The sequence below is a fragment of the Diabrotica virgifera genome, chromosome 10 (genome assembly GCF_917563875.1).
Source record: "Diabrotica virgifera virgifera chromosome 10, PGI_DIABVI_V3a".
In the NCBI taxonomy this organism is placed as follows: Eukaryota; Metazoa; Arthropoda; class Insecta; order Coleoptera; family Chrysomelidae; genus Diabrotica; species Diabrotica virgifera.
Genome location: NC_065452.1, coordinates 90,906,976 through 90,924,197, shown reverse-complemented (window position 1 = coordinate 90,924,197; position 17,222 = coordinate 90,906,976). Strand labels below are relative to the sequence as shown.

The window sequence follows — 17,222 nt, the reverse complement described above, 5'->3', positions numbered from 1 at the left end:
CTTTTGTGGGTTATAGAGCTAAACTTTATCGTTCTTCTTAAAGCATTCTTTTTCGGCTTGAGTATCGTACCGTTTCTTCATTCGGTCGCTAGCGATCTGAAGTTGGGAACGGACCAACTGGTCGATATTGTCCATTCTTCTCCGTAATTCATTCACATAATCTTTAATCTTCATAAAGGTAACAAATGAATACAATGAACAGAAATTGGAATAAAATAATTATTTGAATAAAAATAATAAACAATAAAAAACAAATTAAACCTTTCAAAATAAAGATACATTTGATAATATATCCTTTATTGAAAAACGTTCTAGAAGGAGTAGTCACTGAATTATCTTGTAAAATATAATTATTAATATTGATTAATCACATGTGATATTATCGGAATAGGTTTAAAAGAGAAAGGACAATAAATATGAAACGGAAATACATTAATTTTCATCGGACTCAATGTCAATACCTACGACCGCGTGTATACAGTATGCGGCAAAATAAACAGTACTGAAATGAATAATGAAATGTTTATTATTACTTATATATTTAGTATACATGATATAGCCTTGAAAACATTATTCTCGATAACGTTCCCGATAAAACAGATGTTCATGATGCCCCCCGTTCAGTTCCAAGCCTTTTTCATAGCGTTCACGAAGATTCTCAATCATGTCTATAAACTAAGGCTGTTGAACGGCATGAAGGGGAATAAAAAATCTTAACAACGTGAAATGAAGTCAACACTTCTGTTGTATGTAGGCATATGAATTTATTAAAAAATCCTTAAAATTTATCCACGAAGAAGTGGAAGTATAAAACGTTTTCGGTCATCATCAGCGTAAACCTGGAAATAAGTAAACCACTAAGATTAAAAAGCAAAAGGGTGAAATTTTGACAGTTGAAAAAATTTAAGAAAATGTGGTTACTTACGTCCAGTGTACAAGTAATTGTAACTAGCCACTTCAATAGGTATAAAAACCTTTAAAATACATTATTGTTACATTCTATATTAAAAAGTGGTCGACATTAAGTCGATGTCTTAAAATTTAAAAATCATATGTGAATGTATTTCATCCTTGCTCGAAAATTGCACAAGGTAAGTACTTGTGTTCAGGTAAGAGGTTACGAACCAACTGATTAGACAGTTTGGTGTCAGAAACGTATGACAAGATGTCAAAGGAAGTTAGGTGGATTTTTCATCTGTCAATCGAAAAAATTTGTAACAAAGAGATTAATATTTAGTTTTAATTGGTATATTGAAAAATGCAGCTGTTAAAAAGTTTAATGGGAGTTCTAATTTGAAATTAAGGTAATACATTCCTTAGTACAAACTGTATTTAAAAAAAAACAAAAATCTGCTCCAACAATATGTGACGTCATAAACTGTTTTTCAAAATTAAATGAGTGGAAGAATTAAATTTAATTAAGTAAAGTTATGATATTGTGATGAATGGATATTGTTGGAATTGTCTAAAAGTATTTAAAAGGCCAAAGATATTGAAAGCATGGTGGGTTGCAGATGTTACAGGAAACTAAGGAAACTAATTACCTATTAATAGAATAAGAAAATACTAATAGTATCTGTAAATTGTGTGAAGTATAGAATGAAATGAGAGCTGAAATCAAAGAGGAAAATATCGTTAAAAAATATGTAAGTGTCTTAAAACACTTGCAACCCACCATGCTTTCAATATCTTTGGTCTTTTAAATACTTTTAGACAGTTCCAACAATATCCATTCATCACAATATCATAACTTTACTTAATTAAATTTAATTCTTCCACTCATTTAATTTTGTACAACAATTTATGACGTCACATATTGTTGGAGCAAATTTTTGTTTTTTTTTTTTTTTAATTAAGTTTGTACTAAGGAATGTATTACCTTAATTTCAAATTAGAACTCAAATTAAACTTTTTAATACCTGCATTTTTCAATATACCAATTAAAACTAAATATTAATCTCTTTGTTAAAAATTTTTTCGGTTGACAGATGAAACATCCACCTACCTTCCTTTGGCATCTTGTCATACATTTCTGGCACCAAACTGTCTAATCAGTTGGTTCGTAACCTCTCACCTGCACGCGGATCACGAAAGTCGACTCGACTAAATCGACTTAACTCGTTATCGAGTCTATTGAGTTGTTCACGAACCTCGAACGAGTAGAAAATCGAGTTTCTCGATTGTACCTAACTTCTGTTCAGTTTATGTAGGCAACCGAAGACTCGTTCAAAACGTTTATTTTCGTTATTTAGGGTTAAAATTGTCGTTATTGTTGTTACGGTTGATTTAAATTGAAATAACAATGTCAACTAGACCAACCTCAAAACAGTGGGAAATTTTATTAGATTCGTTTGCTCTGGGCTATACCAAAATTAAACTCCTCTCCCAAACACCTTTGATATGACCCTGTTGCGTAAAAACGTAAACTACACAGAACTATACTTTCTACAGTTATTCCTCTAGCTACTTTTCTCTCTGCTACATGATGGCTTACAAATTGGATGAGTATTGATGCTAAGTCCTTAGAGAGTCTGAATAACTCTATAAATCTTTTTTCAGGCAGTTCAATGGTTCCCAAATGGAATGCAAGATTTTCTTGCCTTCTTTGAATTTGCAGTAAATGTTCTCGAACAATTGGCAGCATACTTGTGATTTTTATTAAGAAATTAACAAATTTGGTCCAAAGCACTTGTGATTATATATAAGATTAAGTTTTTATAGAAAATAATTACAAATATAGAGTTTTTATATAAAAAAAAATTTTAATTTCGTCCGAAACACACAATAATACTAGCATAACCTTCAAAACTAGTTAACTCGACACCTTTAGGGTTGTCGAGAGATTTTGGTAGAGTCGAGTCGATTTATCGAATGTCGTGAAACAAAGTTCCCGATTATCGAGTTAACTCGATCGACTAAAGTCGATAATCGAGTTTCGTGATCCACCTCCTGAACACAAGTACTTACCTTGTGCAATTTTCGAGCAAGGATGAAATACATTCACATGTGATCTTTAAATCTTAAGACATCGACTAAATGTCGACCACTTTTTAATATAGAATGTAACAATAATGTATTTTAGAGGTTTTTATACCTATTGAAGTGGCTAGGTACAATTACTTATAAACTGGACGTAAGTAAAAACATTTTCTTAAATTTTTTCAACTGTCAAAATTTCTTCCTTTTGCTGTTTAATCTTAGTGGTTTACTTATTTCCAGGTTTATACTGATGATGGTCAGTTTGACCGAAAACGTTTTGTACTTCCACTCCTTCGTGGATAAATTTTAAGGATTTTTTAATAAATTCATATGCCTACATACAACAGAAGTGTTTACTTCATTCCAGGTTATTATATTGAAGGTATACAGCCAACTACAGGGTTTACCCCCTTTTTAAAGTTTTAAAAAATCTTAAATTTTAGTCCGCAATTCCTGAGTATCAGACGGTGGATCGGTACGAAAAGCAACCTCCTTCAGCATTCCCCATATGTAGGTACGCATCAGGTGGCGTTAGGTCTGGTGAGTGCGATGGGTGAGGAAAATCACTGCCACGAGAAATAAGGCGATCCACAAAATGATTGCGCAGCATTCGAAGAGACTCCCTGGTCGTGTGATAGGTTGTCCCGTCCTGCTAAAACCATTGTTGACTAAGTGGTAGGTTCCTGGTACGACAAAATCGCTGAAGATCATATAGAAATGGCGTGATAATCCGTTCTATGTAGCACTCTTGATTAACAGTTAACGGCGTTCCGTCGTTTGCTGCAATCAAATACGGACCCAATATTGCCACGTGCGGATATAGCACACCAAATGCTAATACGTAGTACTCCACGATAAAAAAATTCTGCAACACTGAGAATCATCCTGATGCATCTAACATTAACACGACATTTACATATATGTTATAACGACGTTCGGAAACTACTCAGTACGTTTTGTCGCACGACACATAAAAATTTGACGCATCCGCATTTCAGTACTGTTTATTTTGCCGCATACCGTACACTAGGACTAGATGAATTGTTTTGGAATCGCTTTTCCTTATATATCCTGCTACAACATTTTTCAAATAATTTGCTAAATTTGGATTCACGAGACAGTAGTTTTATTATTGAACATGTCGATTTACCAGATGTTTGTCCATAATACTTTATATTCAAATTTTCCTATTTGCAAAATGCTAGATGTATTCGAAAGATTTCTTTCAATGTCTCATCCGGTATAATGAATATTCTGTAAATATGCACATAAACAACAGAGCATATTACTTCACAGAAAATGAATGTCAATAATTAACCTAAAAAATTGAGTACTTAAGCACTTAGCATTTATTCTATGAAAATCGTTTGAACATTACCTTGGCTATTCTGTAATTTAATTCTTGCGACAAGAAATCTAGTAAGGCCAAGGTTGGTGATGATTACCATGATGACTGGATTTCGATGATTTTTTTCTTCAAATTACAAGTCTATTTCTAAGGAATTACTATACCAAAGTTTTCTGGGATCTAAATATCTAAATACAACGTTTTACCCACATACAGTGTGTAAGAATAAAATTGTTTTAAAATCTAATTTTGCAACACTCTGTGGATATTATTAGAAACAAACGCTATATCTTGTTAATATTACGAGATAGCTTCATCTTTTCTGAACATTTTTGTAAAAAAATTATTTCGATATACCTATCTCTTATCAAAGCCTATACAAAAATTTAAATGTAACAAGTAACTCCAGAAGTATGGAGTTCTTTCGTAGAAATCATAGACGGTTTCCTTGGAAACAACAAGTCTCCAAACTACAAAGAAATTTGCTTCAATTTATTTCCAACATTGGCTACAAATTCCTAAAACTTCAACTTCTGGATTCCCACGTTCACTATTTTCCCGAAAATCTTAGAGCTATTAGCGACAAACCGGGAGAGAGGTTACATCAAGAGATAAAGGAGATGGGATACTAGAATGATGGCTGATTACTGATGGACCTTGTAGAAGGACTCGCTCACAAAAATCCACAAAAAGAAAACAAAAAAACGGAGTTTTCACTGAAAAAGAGAACGATATTATTCAAAAAAAATCAATGATTGTCTAACTCAGATTATACTGATTCGTGATCAGCATACCCCATTTATTATAGGGCATCTATTAAACTTAAAATACTTTTTCGTGAAAAAAAATGTATGTTTATGTAAGCATCCTCCAAAATTGACAAGAATTATGTTCATTTATAATATATATTTTTATCCAAAATGTAACAAAAAGATAGGTAATAAATTAGTAGGTGGGATCAAAAATAGTTCGATGGAACCTAACTTGCCTTAGTATAAAATTGAGCACATCAAAAAAGTTACAGCCCTTTGAAGTTACAAAATGAAAATCGATTTTTTTCCAATACATATATCGAAAACAGTTACATGTTTTATATTGAAAATTGACATGTGACCTTCTTATGGCAGGAAAGTCTTAAACAAAAATAACAGTGAAATTTGCACACCCCATAATAATTTTATAGGCGTTTTGAAAACTTTTTTGTCTCTTAGTACTTTTCGATAAGCCAGTTTTTATCGATATATTTTGAACATATATGAAGACCTGGTAATAATATGAAGATTTATTTATAATTTACATTTCGTTAAGTATTCAGTAATTTTGAAATTTATTAAAAATGAAGCCGCATGTCGATAAAAACTGGCTTATTTTTGATAAGTACTAAGAGGCAAAAAAGTTGTAAAAACATTATTTTTAACTAATGGTACCACAATAATAATTTAATTGGAACGTACACCAACAGTTGGGTGGTTTAAAGAAACAAAACTCCCATAAAGTTTTTATGGGATGCACAAATTTCACTGTTTTTTAAGATGTACATGCCATAAGAAAGTCACATGTCCATTTTCAATATAAAATCTCTAACAGTTTTCGATACCTATATGTATGTATTGAAAAATTCGACTTTTATCTTGTAATTTCAAAGAGCTGTAAAATTTTTTATGAGCTCATTTGAACTAAAGTATATAGGTTAAATCGAATATGTGATTTAATTTATGACCTACATTTTTGTTACACCCTGTATAATGTGAGAGTAGTATTAACAGAAATTAAATACAGCTAAATATAACCAGAAAATTGTATCAAAGTTGTCTCTTTTCTTTCTAATATTAAATTACTTGTTGCAGGGATAGCTGGTTTATTCACACTATGTTCTAGCTTCATATTTACATCAACAGTATTAAAAATTCTTCGGATAAACATAGCGGACTTCAAGTAAGTTCTATATATAAAAAATAGTTCCATTTCTATTAATACTTTTTTATTTTCAGAGATGCCTTATTCTTCTTCTTGCTCCTAATTGATTTATCGAAAGCAGCTATGTTAGCTCAATTCGCCTTAAATGCGTCGGATCAAAACGAGGTCAAAAATAACATTGCGAAAGGAATGTCACTTTTGGGACCAACCATTACTTTGGATACGATTGTTGAAACACTAGTCATCGGGGTAGGCACTCTATCCGGTAAGTTTCAATCATTTACAGTAAAACCTGTCAATAACGTCTACTAAAAATGAAAGAACTATTGGCCGTTATGTAAAAGTCGCCGCTATTTTCAGGTTTTGCAGTCTACAAATACATAAAAAAATATTTGGAACTTTGATTGTTTTTATTAATTTAAAGCAAATATAATTCTATACATAAACGGAAAACTACTAAAACTACTTTAATATTATACTATGTAATACAAAACATAAATAAAAATACATACTCTATTAGGAAAACAGATGTTAAGCTTTTTTTATAGTATGTTTAATTTTTAAAGAATGTTTTTATAGAATAAATAATTTTCTACGTTCCTCAATTTTGTACACACTTCTATCTATCTTTCTAATCAGCCTTAAACGCCTATTCCTGTGCATAGGCCTCCCCTGTTAATCTCCATTGGTCTCTATTCTGGACGATCTGCATCCAGTCATTTCCTCCCGTTCTCTTAAGGTCGTCCGTCCACCTCATCTGTGGTCTTCCTGTTTTTCTTTTCTGTTCTCATGGTCGCCAGTGTAGAATTCGCTTATTCCATCTTTCATCTTTTTGCCGCAGGGTGTGGCTGGCGAAGTTCCATTTAAGTTTTGCAACCTGTCTTGATACATCATACACCTTTGTTTTTTTTATCCATGAGTTTCTTTTCCTGTCTTTAAGACCGATACCCAGCATCTGTCTTTCCATTGCTCTTTGTGTTTTGGATATCCTGTCGATGTTCTCCTTTGTAACCAATGCTCCATTGGAGAAAACGCTAATAAAGATATCAGCTTTTTCAGATATCAAAGAAAATTTCATTGTAAGTTTTTTTTAAATACTATGTGTATACTAATATTCATCATAAGTGGCTAGATAATCCGTTGTGGATCTTGGCCTGCTCGCAAAGAAGTCGCCACTCCTGTCGATTCCTGACAACTTCTCTCCATCTTCTGACCCCTAGAATCTTTAGGTCTTCTTCCACATCATCAACCCATCTTCTCCGTGGTCGTCCTCTACTTCTTGTGCCCTCTGATTTGGAAAATGTTAATTTCTTAGTATACTCGTGATATGGCATCCTAGCAACGTATACTAATATTGATAATTTAAAATATATGAGAGAGGAGAGAACATGATATGGGACTACTGATGAGGGGGAAAAGACCTTCAAAACCGGTATAGACTCTTCCTGTACTCTCCGATTTAACCAGAGTATTATGAAGTTGCTGTATTTTCGTGTTGCAAAGAAACTGAAAATGTTTATACATTTTTAATTCATTTACTCTTTTGTTTGAGTATTAAGGAATCTTTCTTGTTGGAGCTTTTTACCACGCCGAGCAGATGAGTTGTGAATTATTTAAAATTCTCTTATCTTAATTTTCTCGGCATCCTGTATGATTTATAAATTTTGAAAATCTCAGGAGGTGTAACCAAAGAAAGTATTCCACCTGTTGTCAATCTGGTGGTATGGAAACGATATTTATTGTCGTTTTCTGTGCTACTTCGAATGATAACTTACTTTGTTTTTCAGTAGATGGCCCTAGTTCATCCGTGACATTTTTTTCTTTGCAATTCGGGAAGACCCTAAGTATGATACCTGGGGAAATCAGAGAGAAGAGGATATGGGACTACTGATGAGGGGGAAAGGCCTCCGAAACCGGTACAGTCTCTTCCTGCACTCTCCGATTTAACCAGAGTATTATGCAGTTGCTGTATTTTCGTGTTGCAAAGAAATTGAAAATGTTTATACATTTTTAAAATATATGGTTTATAACATATATCTAAAACGAAAAACTTTTTTCAGGTGTCTACCGTTTAGAGATGTTGTCGTACTTCGCCTGTTTGTCAGTTTTAGTCAACTACATGGTTTTTATGACATTTTATCCAGCATGCCTATCTTTAACTTTAGAGGTAAGTTAGAAAAAAATTAGTAACTGCCATACTTATTAAACTATGAAAGTTTAATTGCTATAACGAAAGTGATTTCTTAGAATTGAAAACTTAATCAAACTAGTATTGGTAATTGGTACTTTCTTCACTGTTCTTTTTAAAACTCTAATAATATATTGTTTTTACAATAGATTCTGTCCTGTATTTTCTATTTTATCGGTATATCGTGTTTAAATATTTTTTTATTTTTCTTTGGGGGCGAGCCATACCAATATGCTTATATTTAAGTTGATAATATTGACTCGCCAATGACAATGCTGTTTAAGTTTAATCACAATGCTACCTTTTATCTTATTCTTACAGAATAACTTATTTTTTTTAATTCATGCAAAACTGCCGACTTGTTAAATACGAAAAAAATTTTGTCTATGAGTAATATTTTAAAAGTTATTCTAATTGTTTATAGGTGAATAACAACAGTAATTTTTAAAAACGATTTTTGGTAATAAACATCATTTGTTTAAACTTTTTTGTGCACATTAAAAGTAAAGTCTTCTTCTCTCATACACTACTTGTAGAATTACCATATCTTCATTATTTTATGTCTTATGTTATAACAAAAACACGATCACTGGAATAAACAATTCAAATAACTTTCAAACTAATTGATAGATCAAGCTTGAAATTTTGAGGGTTTGCACTATACGTTCACTTTTTTAGAGCAATCACAAAAGTTGATTTTTACAAAAGTTTTAGACAATTAACAATTTTGCCTTATTTGACTTTTTTTGGTATGTATAACAAATTAATTTAAAAAGTTTTGTAGTACTTCATATTTAAGGTGTTTCTATTTCTAGCTAGATAAAATATTTACATTCAAATATAAATAGGCAAACATTTTAATAGTAGGCGAAAATTCGAAAAAATCGCATTTTTGACACTAAATTGTTAATAATAATTAAGAAACTACGCCGAAATTTATGCATAAATCGTATATGCTTGTTTACTATACGTACAGTCGGAAAAATGAAAGATTACCCATGAACGATCACATCAGAGATTCACAATATTATTATCTGAAAACCTCATCAGAGTTTTTGATTTGATCTGTGGAGAAATTCTAATTTTTGATCTGATCCTCAGATCAGATCAAAAATTAATTCCCTGTACTATAATATAATCTAGGAAGCCACTGCCCATCCGTTAGGGAAAATATTCTGACTCGGTTTTTTTGCACAATCTTACTCAAAAAGTCCTACACACTTTTGGGGGGGGGGGGGTTGGATCATTCTGGACAAAAAAGGTTTCTACTAACTTTTCTCTAAGACCCGCCGTTTTCGAATTATAAACGATTTAATTTATGAAAAAATGCAAAAATGGCCAAGTTCAACTCCGAAAAACAATATGAAAGAAGGAAAATTTTGATGTTGCCAAAGGTCACAAAAATATTCTTCGAATATCCATTAACAAAATTGTGAAGCACTTGAGTTCATAATATTAATTTAAACCTTAGGTTTTAATTTTTAATCAAGCGCGTGTTCAATGATTACCCGCTGCTGCGCGAAGTGTTCCTGTATATTGCATCTCTCTCACACTCATGCTGAGAATACATACGTTGCTGGCACTTATATTTAAAAGGTAAGTACATTTTATTCTTGCTTTTGATAGCAAGAAAAAAATGATTTTAGTACTTATATATAAATATACTTTTGTGATATATAAAATTCATACGTTTGACTGCAATAAAAATAATAGTTTCAATTTAACATTTAATATAGCAAAATAAAAGATTAAATAAATGAATACTTTTTATATTTAGATACCTAAAGCAAGAATAAAATGTACATACTTATTTTTTAACTATAACCGCCAACAAGGTATGTATACTCAGAATGAGTGTGAGAGAGATGCGGAATATACTAGGGCGGTCCGATAAGTACTTAGGCTTAAAAAAAACGACAATTTTGGAAACGTGGCGATTTATTTTTGAACGTAGTCTCCTTTTAGCTTGATACTGTTATAAAACTGACTTTACTATTTTATTATTTATGTTTTTAGGCACTAATGTTTAATCTTAAATGACTTTATTTATTTTAAGTAACTTACAACTAAACAAATGAAAAACAATGATTTTATAAATATTTTATTTTACAAACTACGATAAACACTTAACATTAATTAATTTATTAGAAAATACTTCATTATTTTTATACGTTACAAAATAACCACGGCTTTATTCAAGATTACATTATAACATAATCATTTATTTACAATTTATTTCGCGCCCAAACATCGAGTTGTTACGCGACGGGTACAAATTTATAACTAAACTCTGAAGCAAGCAAGCAAGCATTATGATTTAACCCAACCCGTGAGACTTGTTCATCCTTTATTAATTACGTTCGGATGTAACAATTCATTGGAGCGAAGTGTGTTAACCCGTGTCTTTGACAGGAGTCACCCCACCCCGCTCCAATGCTCCAGGTTATCCCTCCCCCCCCCCCCCCATAGCACTCTGATGCGCGATGGGGGCACAACTATCAGCCAAATGCTCTTCACATTAAAATCCTGGGTAATAGGATTCTAATGTGGTGCCCTAATCGGTTTGAAAATTTAGGCCAGCGTGATGCGCTTTGAGCCTTTATCTGCTTGTGAATTGTCCGCGGTACTGTTTTATGCTTGCTTGGGTCCCAGGCTTAAGGCCTGGTCCCAATTTGTTAGTTACTAATAAGTATTGTGTCTAGTTTTGCTTACCTTTGTTTTTTGTCGCGTTTGTTGTTGTTGTTTCTTTGTAGAGTTACGAACTGTCGTCTTTTGTTGTTCTGTTTACTTATTCCACTATTTGTTGTTTTGGTCTCTTGTGCTTCCATCGGTGGAAAGCGTCGTACCCTAGCATCTCACGCAATATGGGGCTTGGGTGATTTTCTAGTTCTGGGAATTTTTTCCTGGCTCTTTCTGTCATGGTGTCTATGACTCTTATTTGTTGCAGGTCTCTGAAGAGGTGTCTCTCTGCTACGTATCTAAGTACGTTTACAGCTTCCCTTAGGCTGTTGTTATGTGCCGCTTGTATCTTCTTTTTTGTTGAGTTGCATACCTGCCCCCACGCGAGAGATGCGTATGTCAGTATCGGGATTATTATGCTATTTATTAATCTTAGTTTTGTTTTTGTTCTTAACTTGTTTTTTCTACCCGTTAGTCCTCTTATTGACGCTTTTGCGGCGTTTGTTTTTCGTAATGTATCATCTACGTGTTTTTGGAACGTTAGTCCTTTGTCCATTATTACGCCTAGATATTTTGCGTTGTCTTTCCACTCGATGGGGTTATTTTGTAGTGTTAGTTGTTCGTCTGGCTGTTCTCTTCTTTTCTTGAACATTACCGCTTGTGTTTTCTCTGCATTGATGGCGATTTTCCATTTTAGGCACCATTCTTCAATGTCTTCTAGAGCTGCTTGTAGGTTGTTTACCGTTACATCTATATTTCGATGTTTAGCCGCTATCGCTGTGTCGTCTGCATAAAGGCTTAACATTGTACCAGGTCTTCTTGGTATGTCTGCGGTGTATATAGAGTACAGTAGAGGCGACAGGACTGCTCCTTGTGGCACCCCTGCTTCTGGTGTTCCGAGTTCTGACAAGACTTGTCCTATCCGAACTCTGAACCTCCGTCCGCGCAGGTACGATTGGATCAATCTCGTTATTGCCTCCCCGTATCCATATTCTCGCAACTAAACTCTGATTCTAAAAATGTCTGTTTATATAGTTACGTACAATTAGGGCCGGTTGTTCGAACGCTAATCAAGACTGATCATTATCAAATATTTAATTACAATTATATTTGATTAAGCGTACTTCTGACAGATTTCGCATTTTGAGGTTATGTTGACTGATTTATTTTATTATTTTGGTTTTAATTTAAAATAAAACATAATTAAACTCTTTCTGATGTTAATTTCTTGTTTTTACTTACAAATCAATAATAATAATAAGCAATTTTTAATAATTTAAGAGCTGCGGCTATATTTTAATTACTGTTTTACCTACAATCAATAACTGATTAGTGTTTTACATGTATTTTTCATGTCGCGATTTGATTTCCATCAAGAAAATTGATTACAATAAATGATTGATTATAATCAACTTCTTGATTAGCGTTCGAACAACCGGCCCTAAGTCTACTGATTTCCAGAAACATCGAAAAGGTAAACATTATTTACAGAGCAATAAAAAAAAGGGCCGTCGATGGCATTCTAGATACCCGATTGTAAACAAGTTTCTCTCGCCCTCAGACAGTTCGTCGCCAGAAGCTTCTGTCGTTGACAGGGCTGGCCTGGGACCGTGACAATACACTTGACCCAACGATTCTCCACCTTCTTTAACCCGTCTGAAAAATACCTTTTCTCGAGGTCTGCAAAGTAGGCTTCCGTGGCGGTGATGAACTCTTTATTCGACTTAAATTTCTGCCCGGCGAATGAATTTTTCAAGTTTGGAAACAAAAAGAAGTCGTACAGGCCCAAATCTGGAGAATACGTTGGATGGCACAGCAGTTTGTAGTCCATTTCGACCAATTTGGCCATGGCGATGGCAGCGGTGTGAGCCGGACCGTTGTCATTGGGGAAGAGTATTTTTTTTCACCAACTGGTACTGTTTTTTATCAAATTCGGCGTCGAATCGGGCCAATAATGCGGCATGGTAAAGCCCTGTGATCGTTTTGCCCTTTTCCAGGATATGGATATAGATCACACCTTATGAATCTCAGAAAATGGTGGCCATCACCTTTCCAGCCGATTGGACAGTCTTCGACCTCCTCGGAGCACCTTCGCGGATGGCGTCCACTTTATCGACTGTTCTTTGGTCTCTGGTGTATACCAGTGGAATCATGTTTAGTCGACGGTTATGAAACAACGTAGAAACTCATTTAAATTACGCTTAAAAAACATCAGACACTGCTCTGAATTGGTCTCATGGTTGCGTTTATTGTTCGGAGTTAGAAAATGCGGCAGCCATCGCGCCGACAGCTTTTTTATGCCCAAAATTTCATGCAGGATATGACCAACAAAATCTTTTGAGATGCATACTGTCTCAGCTATCTCACGCACCTTCAATGGGAGGTCTACCCATACGAGATCGTGGATTTCTTTCACGTTATCCTCAGTGGTAGCCGTTTTCGGGGCACCTGGGGGTGACTCATCAAAAACCTACGTGCCACCACGTTTAAACTTTTTAAACCAATTTTTGACAGTTTACATCGAACGATAAGTGTCCCCGCTTACAGAGTTCAAGCGCTTTTTGATTTCGCTGTGGGATTTCCCTTCTAAAAACAAGAGTCGAGTCACCGACTGATATTGCTCTTTCTTCATTTTTCTTAAATCCCCAAACACGCCCGTTTACACACGTGCTTAAAACGAAACTACGAGTCCAATTTGGCTGATATTTTGACATATGCCGTCTACAGGAATGTATTATGCGATAGTAGATTTCTCTTGCGACAGTGGCGTCATCGGGCGGAGACGCTAAGTACCTACTTATCGGACCACCGTAAGAACACCGCGCGCAGCAGCGGGTAATCATTGAACACGCGCTTGATTAAAAATTAAAAAAATTAGGGCACTCGTGGGAGTGCCGACAGAAGTGAAAACTTCTTACGAAGCAAGCCCCTTCGGGTACATACTCTATCCCTCCTCCAGCCATTATATCTTCGGTCGAACTTATACGCAATTCAACCAATAGTATATAAATTACTAATATCTGCGGTGTCGATAACGATCGCGAGTTCAATGCTTTTTCCCCATCCAAAGAGAAGTGATACACCTACATTATACATATACTAATTGGGTGCATCCTATACTATTTATATATACATACACATAATAATACATAAACGTACAGAATTTATTTCGGCGAAGCAATGACGGTCACAAATTCAATTCTTTTTCCCCATCCAGAAAGTGCACAAAATCAATACAGAAGTTTTCACTTCAAAAATACTTTAGACACTAATCGCTTATAATGATTGGAGTAGGGACTGTATGGACCGTGTGGCGGCCCCTTATGCGCTTACTTCGCAAGCTCCTTCGGGTACACACTCTATCCCTCCTCCAACCATTATAACTTCGTTCGAACTTATACATACGCAATTCAATCTATAGTATATAAATTACTAATATCTCGCCGTAGCGATGACGGTTGCGAATTAAATGCTTTTTCTCAATCCAAAAAGAAGTTCTATACCTATATTATACACGCGTTGCGTGCGTCCTATACTATTAAAATATACATACACCTAATATGTAGGTACCACAAACGCGAAAATTTCAAACCAATAAGTCTGTTGCCACATCTGTACAGAATGCTTCCCAAAATAATTACTAACAGGCTATCAAATAAATTTGATAGTTACCAGCCTGTTGACATAATACCATAGAACACCTACAGACAATAACGACACTTATCGAAAAGTGCAACGAATACAATGAACCTCTTCATTTGGCATTTGTGGATTACAATAAGGCATTCGATTCCATATAACTCTGGGCAATATTAGAAGGAATGAATAACGCAAGGATTGATTCTAGATATAGAATACTCCTCAAATACAAATACGACAATACAACTATGCAAATAAATCTATCAGAAGGTCTAACAACAAGCAAAATAAGAACGGAGAGAGAAGTTAGACAGAGGATAAAAACAAATAAAACAAAAGTGATGACAAATCAATATATCACAATCGACTTAGATGGAAGTGATATCGAAAGTGTCGAAAAGAATATATACCTAGGTCACACGATCAAACTAGGCAAACAGAATCAAACGGCAGAAATAACTAGAAGAATCCGAATGACTTGGGCAGCAGTAGCAAGACTCAATGATGTGCTGAAGAACAAAAAGATACCAATAAATCTAAAGAAAAGGGTATTTAACAGTTGTATTCTACCAATTATGACCTATAGAATTGAGACGATGACACTTACAGAGGTATCAGCCAATAGATTGAGAACGACACAGAGGGCGATCAAACGAGCTATGTTAGGGGTATCTCTGAGGGAACATATACAAAATGAGAACGTGCAAAGCAGGATGAAAGTGGAATATGTAATTGGAAGAATTGAAATGCAAATGAAACGGACCTGGGTAGGACACATGGCACGACAAAACATCGAAACGTGGACGAGAAACATTGTACATTGGAGAATACGCGAGCACAGTCGTAGTAGAGGAAGACCACAAAAACGATGGCTAGACGACATCAAAGCAAAAATGGGGAGAAACTGGCACCAAATAGCACAAACCAGAGAAGAATGGAGAACTCATGGGGAGGCCTTTATCCAGGAGTGGATGCAAACAGGCTGAAAAAGAAGATAATATATATACATACAAAATTTATTTCGACTAAACGATGACGGTCGCAAAATCAATTCTTTATCCCCATCCAAAAATAGGTGTTATATCAACATTATATACGCGTTGCTTGCCTTCTACGCTATTTATATATACATACACATAATAATATATTATTACCTACAAAATTTATTTCGCCGAAGCAATGACGGTCGCGAATTAAATGCTTTTTTCCCATCTAAAACGTGCACAACGTCCTTAAAGAAGTTTTCACTTCAATACCATTACTATTATTCTACGTACATTATAATAATATACGTGCAAAATTTATTTCGTCGAAGCGATGACAGTCGCGACGACAGTCGCGAAATCTATCCTTTCTCCTAATCCTGAAATAGATTTTACATTTATTTTAAATTTAAATACTTCTACACAATTTATATACAGGGTGTCTGTGTAACTTGGAAATGGAAATTGTCTGGGTGTCTGTGTAATATGGAAAACTTTTTTAATATCAATTTTACGAAAAAAAGTCATTCTTTATAAAGTGCTCTACATAGTCTAAAACCTAAAATGCAATAATCAGATATCAAATTTTGTCAACAGTATACGAGGTATATCAAAAAATATGAATTTCGCTCAGGAGCAAACTACCTTTATATTTCAAAATATCAAAAAATTTTATTATGAAAAGTTATTTGTAATTAAAAACCATATTTAAATATGCAATAACAGCCTTCTACTTAAAAAAAAAATTTCTGAAATTTTCCTAAATTACCGATTCCGAACATCATTTTTATTTATTAGAGATAACTCTTTTATTAATAATTTTAGGAAAAAAAGTTATTCTTCATAAAAAATCTGTGCATGGTCTAAACCTCACGATGCAACCATCAATTATCCAAGTTTGTTAATTTTATACGAGGTGTTTCAAATAATATGAATTTAGAAAGTAATCTAGAATCTTTCTAAATTCATATTATGTATTTTAGAATTCTAGAATTCTAGAATTCTTTCTAAATTCATATTATTTGACACACCTCGTATAAAATTAACAAACTTGGATAATTGATGGTTGCATCTTGAGGTTTAGACTATACACAGATTTTTATGAGGAATAACTTTTTTTCCTAAAATTATGTATAATAAGAGTTATTACATGTCTAATAAATAAAAATGATGTTCGGAATCGGTAATTTAGGAAAATTTCAGAAATTTTTTTTTCAAGTAGAAGGTTGTTATTGCATATTTGAATATGGTTTTTAATTACAAATAACTTTTCATAATATAATTTTTTGATATTTTGAAATATAAAGGTAGTTTGTTCTTGAGCGAAATTCATATTTTTTGATATACCTCGTATACTGTTGATAAAATTTGATATCTGATGATTGTATCTTAGGTTTTAGACTGTGCAGAGCACTTTATAAAGAATGACTTTTTTTCTTAAAATTGATATTAAAAAAGTTTCCCATATGGTTCCAAGTTACGCAGACAC

General features: G+C 33.8%; 1 protein-coding gene across 5 annotated transcripts in view; it reads left to right on the top strand.

The window, feature by feature from the left end:
- LOC114334477 (3-hydroxy-3-methylglutaryl-coenzyme A reductase) overlaps nt 1–17,222 on the top strand; it is a 490,400-nt gene that overhangs the window by 384,545 nt on the left and 88,633 nt on the right. For all 5 annotated transcript variants that reach the window (XM_050641423.1, XM_050641422.1, XM_050641420.1 and 2 more), the window contains 3 exons: nt 6,175–6,262; nt 6,319–6,509; nt 8,305–8,411. In XM_050641423.1, coding sequence (XP_050497380.1) covers nt 6,175–6,262; nt 6,319–6,509; nt 8,305–8,411 — 386 coding nt within the window. The remainder of the gene's footprint in view (nt 1–6,174; nt 6,263–6,318; nt 6,510–8,304; nt 8,412–17,222) is intronic.